General features: G+C 29.4%; 1 protein-coding gene across 1 annotated transcript; it reads left to right on the top strand.

The window, feature by feature from the left end:
* The first annotated feature begins 1,790 nt into the window (after positions 1-1,790).
* On the top strand, positions 1,791-2,411 carry LOC144854581 (uncharacterized). Its single transcript, XM_078712521.1, has one exon. It carries the CDS (start codon positions 1,791-1,793, stop codon positions 2,409-2,411), a length of 621 nt encoding a protein of 206 aa, XP_078568647.1.
* Positions 2,412-6,962: the final 4,551 nt, after the last annotated feature.

Here is a 6,962-nt window from a genome sequence, read left to right as displayed (position 1 = left end):
CGCATTCTTTAGAAAGTACTACGCATTAGCAATAAGGAGAAGAAAGGCTCTTGCTACCACCGTGCTCAAACAAAAGTTGACAGCCTGCTACCTTGCAATGCTTGGATGTCAATTTTGTAAATATTAGAATCCATTAATTTATTTTAGATTTTTTTTAGACAAGCCTTCTTTATAAAGTATAGTACCACGGATAAGGGGGTGGTGGGGGGGGGGGGTAACTCTAGCTACCTCTAGTCCTTCCTCGTCCTTCTTCAAGTGACAACTGCTCAAATCTCCACAGTTGACAGCCTTTTAATGATGTAAAGGAAAATATAAAGTTAGCAACAGAAAGTCCTAATATACATTCATTTTCGTGGTCAATAAACTTAACTTGTGAAATATTGTTTAGTGTTTCATTTTTATTCGATTTTTTAAAGACTATTGTAAAAGTCTTCAAATACACGTTAGGACTATAATTGTTTTATCCAGGTAAGCAAAATAGTCGTTTATCGAAATAATAATAGCATATCAAGGTCAAAGATCAAAGATGGTGTTTCCGGTCATTTTTTGTCAAATGTTTCTTTTGAGTAAATATTAATATATTCTCGGTATTTATAGCCCGATTTTAAATCTCTACCACATACCATAGTTGCCTACGATGATACATAGAAAAAAGTTAAAAAGATCAATAGCCTTTACTTCCAACCATTTTGTGACAAAATGTCTCATTACAATAATGTAAAGGTGTACATTCCGAACAATTAGAGCCATAATTTTTATCTCTACAATCAGTCGTTACCTAGATACAACATATCAAGATCAAAGGTTAATCGTGCAAGAAATAACATTTTTTGGCCAAAATGTTCCATCGGAGCAAATATAGGCCTAAATATGTATGTTCTGAATATTTTGGTACCAGAATCAATAAACGAAGTAGTTAAGAAGATATGGACATTTTAACATTTTATCAATCAAAAAAAAATGTTGGCGGCCATTTAAAAAAAAAACACTTTTCGGTGGTCGAAAACAATTTAAGAAATAATACAACATTACATGTAGGTTAAACATTCAATCATTCATTCATAGAACATTTATTTTTACCAAAAAAACCAATAAAGTAATAATAATAATAATGTATATAGAATTGATTATTACAATTGATCATAATAATTTTTTTTTTAGTCATAGAAACTGTAATCTGATTTTGATTACTATATTTTTGTATAGTATATATTGGTGTCAACAATTAGAGTTTATCTCTTGGATTTGAATTTTTTTTAAATATAAAAAAAAAACTTACCACTCCATTTAGAAATGACTGCTTCTTCATTCACTTCATTTATGCTGGCTTGTGTAAAACAGAATTTGGACCAAGCGTTCCCTTTTGAAAACATAAAAGATAAGCCTTACAATAAAACGATTAACCTTTGATCTTGATATGTTGTATCTAGGTAACGACTGATTGTAGAGATAAAAATTATGGCTCTAATTGTTCGGAATGTACACCTTTACATTATTGTAATGAGACATTTTGTCATAGAATAGAGGGCGTTTTGGACCATGTGGATATTTAGGATTTTGCTCTCTCAAGGGCTCCAAAATTATCCGGTTTTAATTATTTTATAAACAGAATTTGTGGTTAAGTGTCATTTATATCTTATTTATGTTGGGATTCTGTAAAATTAGCACCTGGTTTGGTTTGAATCTGATGATCTGAAGACTCGGCAGATGATGTTCCAACAGATGCAGTTTTGAAACAACTATCTGATATAAAAGACCAAGTCAAGTTTATACCCAGTCTCTTAGAAAATATGCGGGAAATCAAATCGTCCATGGAATTTTTTAACAAACTAATTGAAGAAAACTGTGTTAAGATGAAAAGCATTGAGCAAGAAAATAAACAACTGAAAAAAGATAACGAAGATCTTACGAGAAGAGTGGAGAAATTAGAGAAAGAGCAGGATGAACAGAATCAGTATAGCAGACGAGAGAATATTGAAATAAGAGGTATATTACAAATTGCAAATGAAAATACTGAAGATATTGCACTGAAAGTTCTAAAGGAAATCGACAGTAGTATAAAAAAAGAGGACATCGAGGCTTTACATAGGATTGGTAATCGAGATAGAACAGACAGACCAATAATTGTCAAATTTTGCAGCAGAAAGAAGCGTGATCAAGTATATAATGACAGGAAAAAGATTAGGAATACAACTACTGATATGCTTGGATACACAGGTAAAAACCACATATATGTTAATGAAAACTTAACTCAAAAGAAACGTAGTCTTATGGGAAAAATAAACGATATAAGGAAGACAAAGAACTATAAGTATTTGTGGACATACAATGGGCGCATCTATGTACGCAAACAACAGGGTTCAATGTTGATTGTTATTAATAGTGAAGATGATATTGGTAAAATTGTATAATAATGCTAATAGTTTTTCTGTACTTAAATATTTATTTATATGGTTTTAATGGCTAACCAAAATCTAGATTATCAATTACATAATAGCTGTAAGACATATTCGTCATCTGAATTTTGTAATTTTTTTGATAATAAATCTCAATCAGTGTTTTCAGTATCTCACATTAATATTAGATCGCTTAACAAGAACTTTGAAGAATTTAAATTATTTTATGAGGAATTGGTTCAAAGTAAATTTAAAATTATAGCCTTGTCGGAAGTGTGGCAAGTTAGTTAGTTCAAAAATGAATAATTACTCGTTGGAAACTAAATGTCGTATTAATCAAAGAGGAGGTGGAGTAGGAGCGTACATACATGATTCAATTAATTATACGGCTATTAATTATAATGTACATCATTCTGAGTCTTTATGGCTGGAAATAGATGTTGGTCAAAATAAATCCCTCATAGTTGGAGTTTTATATAGGCAACCAAATACAAACGTTGAGGAATTTATTGAAAGCCTAGAATTGTCACTTGCAAATATTAAACAACAAGGTACTGAATGCATATTAATTGGGGATTTTAATATTAATGCAAGTAATTTAAATGCTGCAGATGCTTTAAGTCTAAAAAATAGCTTGTCTTGCTTAAACTTTATACAACTTATTAATGTATATACACGAATAACCAGTAGTTCAAGAACAACAATTGATCATGTATATACAAATATCCATTCTAGATTTTTAACTTCAGAAACCATAGAATTAGATATATCAGACCATTTGGCTACTTTTTGTATGTTAGAGAACTTTAATGACTACTTCCAACAGACTGATCAAATCAAATTTAGAAAATTTTCCAAGTTTAATATCCAACACTTCCAACATGATCTTATGAATGTAAATTGGTCTGAAGTATTTGATAGTCAAGAGGTAAATTCTGCTTACACAGAGTTTAAAAGGTTATTTCTAGAAGTTTGTAATAAACATGCACCATTAGTTTTAAAAACTGTTAACCCAAGAAAGAAACTAAAGAAACCATGGATTAATTCTAGTATAAAAAAATCAATTAAGCATAAACATAGGTTATTTTCAAAGGTAATTACAATGTAGATATGTTAGCAAAGTATAAACGATATCGAAATTGTCTTACAAACACCTTAAGAACAGCAAAACAGAAATATTACTCAGATCAATTTGAAGAAAAGTGTGGTAATACAAATAAAATATGGGAAATTATTAATGATATTTTAGGAAGAGGTAAGAAGAAAATGAAATTACCTAATAAATTAGAAATTAAATCATGTGATGGCAATGTTAATATAGAAACTAATCAAACAGCAATAATTAATGGTTTCAACGATTATTTTGTTTCAATTGGAACAAATCTTGCAGAAGAATGTACTGATAACACAAATGTAAATCATAATATATATTTATCAACTGTACCCCAAAATTCATTATTTTTCAATTATGTTGTTGATGAAGAAGTTAATGATATCTTAAAGGGTTTAGATAAGAATAAAGCTGTAGGCTTGGACCAAATTAATCCTAAATTAATTATATATGCAGCAGATTATATATCTAGACCTTTTACGTATATAATTAATTTGTCATTATCTACAGGGATCTTCCCTGCTGACTTAAAAAAAGCAAAGGTATTTCCATTATTTAAAAAGGGTCTGCCATCAGATCCAGGGAATTACAGACCAATATCTGTATTGCCACAATTTAGTAAAGTATTTGAGAAAATTATAAATAAGCAACTTTTGTGTTATTTAAGTAAATTTGATTTATTATATCATCAACAGTATGGATTTAGAGAAGGGTACAGCACAAAACTTGCTATTATTGAGTTAGTACAAAATTTGTCTGAGAAATTAGATAAGGGAAACATAGTTGTTGGAATATTTTTAGATCTAAAGAAAGCATTCGATACAGTCAATCATCAAATACTACTGGATAAGTTAAGTGCATATGGGATAAGAGGGTTGCCATTAGCTTTATTTAAAAATTATTTATATAATAGGAAACAATGTATCAGTGTAAATGGAATAGAGTCTAATGAGAATTCAATAACTTGTGGAGTACCACAAGGGTCGGTCTTAGGACCTACATTGTTTCTTATTTATGTAAATGATATTGTAAACTCTTCTGACTTTTTTGATACACGATTATTTGCAGATGATACTAGTTTATTTTGTTCTTTTAATCCACATGAAATTGTTGACCTAACAAATGTAAATGAGCAGTTGAAACATATAGTAGATTGGTGTGATGTTAATAAGTTGACAATTAATTCTAAAAAGACAAATTATATTATATTTCGTAATCAGCATACAATAATTGAAGTAAAGGGGGATATATACATAAAGGAATCAAAATTAGATGAAGTTGAAGCTACAACTTACATTGGGGTAGATATAGATAATAGACTTACATGGAAAGTGCATTCTAATAAGGTTAATAAAATTATTAGTTCTAAGGCTGGTTTATTGTACAAACTTAAATATGTTGTACCCCAATCAATTTTGGTGCTTTTATATAATTGTTTTATTTTGCCTCATATTTCATTTGCATTAGAAGCTTGGGGTAACACTTATAAAACTCATTTAAAACCAGTATATTTAACACAAAAACGTATTATACGCACATTGACTTATTCTGATAGACTAGCACCAACATCATTATTATTCAAAGAACTTAACATTTTAAATATTTATCAGCAGCATCAGTACTTAATTACTTTATTTGTTCATGATAGTTTACATGGTAAATTTCCAGATACAACTCCTAAATATTTTTTGTATATTAATTTTCGTTATTCATCAAGGTCTCAGACTAGAGAAAAGTTGTATGTACCAAAATATAGAACAAACATAGGACAACATTCCATCAAGTATTCTGGTGCAAAGCTCTGGAATGAAATCCCGGGTGACTTAAGGTTTCTAACAAAAAGCAAATTCAAAAAAGAAATGAAAACATACTATCTGTTTGTATAGTGATATTTATTTATTTTATAAGAGAATTATATTGTATATATTTGAGAGAAAGTGTATTTAAAAAAAAAAAAAAATGTTTATGTATATTAATTTTATTTTAGACAAGTAGCCCTAATTTATTTATATAACTATTTATACTTCAATGTTTAGGGGCTGAACTTGATTAGTTTTAACTATTTTTTAGCCCTTCCCTTGATATAATTATTATTATTTGTATATTATTACAATGTTTATAATTTATATTTATGGGTAAATAAATAAAGAATAAAAAAAAAAAGAATATGTACGGAAGGCCGTTCGGCATTGTTGATGCAGTGTTGATTTTCAACAATTCCGCTCTAAAAGTGTGATTTTATTGGTGAAAATGCAATTTTAAACTCTAAATATATCCTATTTGGCCTGGGCTAGGGTGGGTGATTAGTGGCTGGCAGTCAGGTAATTAAGTGGCGGCAATAACAACTGTAATAAGATACGATATGATATTATTTATTTATCGCAAATCCATTCCACTTTCACGTCCATTTTAATTGTATAGAAATTAGCAGTACTAAAAAAACTATTTGCAAGCTAACCATCGGTTACCGTATAGACTAGATTAGGAAGTATGTTTAATAATACTTAACTATAAGTCAACAACTATTGTGTGGGACAAGCATGAACAAGCAACAATGAAGTTCAATTATAAAAATGGAGTGCCTTTTTTGGTTTAAAACGGTTGAATAAATAATATGTAATGTAAATATCACTCAGTATTGAAGCTATTTTAGAACAGGTATTTCAAAGAATGTATACATGGTGTAACACCATTTCTACTAGACTATTATAAAAAAACATCAGAACCCATGAATTTATTTTAGATTTGTTGAGACAAGCCTTCTTTAGAAGGTACCATAGCAATACGCCCTTCATCCTTCTTCACGTGACTGTTCACACCTCAGCAGTTGACAGTCTGTATATAACTTGCAATGATCGGATGTGAATTATTGCTGAAAGTGAATTCAGTTTCTTGTGACCACAAAATGTGTGTCTGAAGACATTCAATAGTTTTTAAGAAACCGAATAAAATGAAGCACTAAAAAATTGTCAATAAGTTACGTTTATATCAAATTACTTGCTGTTCTCTAACCTCATGTTTGCCTAATACATTATTTCCATACATATTTAAGTTAATAAATATTTTTTAAAGTTAACTTCCTGTACAAAACGTCATAACAACGAAAATAAATAAGTAATGATAACAGAATTCATGCTTTTTTAATATAGTGGGAATTGAAGCAATAATTAAGCCTACATATATACTATATATAGATATTTGTTGAATAAAAGACAAATTTTGATTCAAACGTTACGGCTTTTGTTGTTTTTAGGGACGCTAGTAGACTTCAGAAAATTTTATGACGTTTTTTACTCGCAAATTGTCAAGACAAGCCAAAGTAACTTTTTCTGCTAAAAACACAGTAAATAACCTTAATCAATTTTCAATAATGATGAAAGAGACAGCAAAGTGAGTAAGATGTGTTATTTGTTTCAGATTCAGTCTTAATCAGTGCCACTGGTTTTATACCGTAC

The sequence above is a fragment of the Antedon bifida genome, chromosome 10 (genome assembly GCF_963402885.1).
Source record: "Antedon bifida chromosome 10, ecAntBifi1.1, whole genome shotgun sequence".
In the NCBI taxonomy this organism is placed as follows: domain Eukaryota; kingdom Metazoa; phylum Echinodermata; class Crinoidea; order Comatulida; family Antedonidae; genus Antedon; species Antedon bifida.
This window is presented reverse-complemented; position numbering and strand designations above follow the sequence as displayed.

What these genes read in the sequence shown, in the direction of transcription:
- LOC144854581 (XM_078712521.1), top strand. Translation starts at nt 1,791, where the DNA reads ATGCGGGAAATCAAATCGTCCATGGAATTTTTTAACAAACTAATTGAA.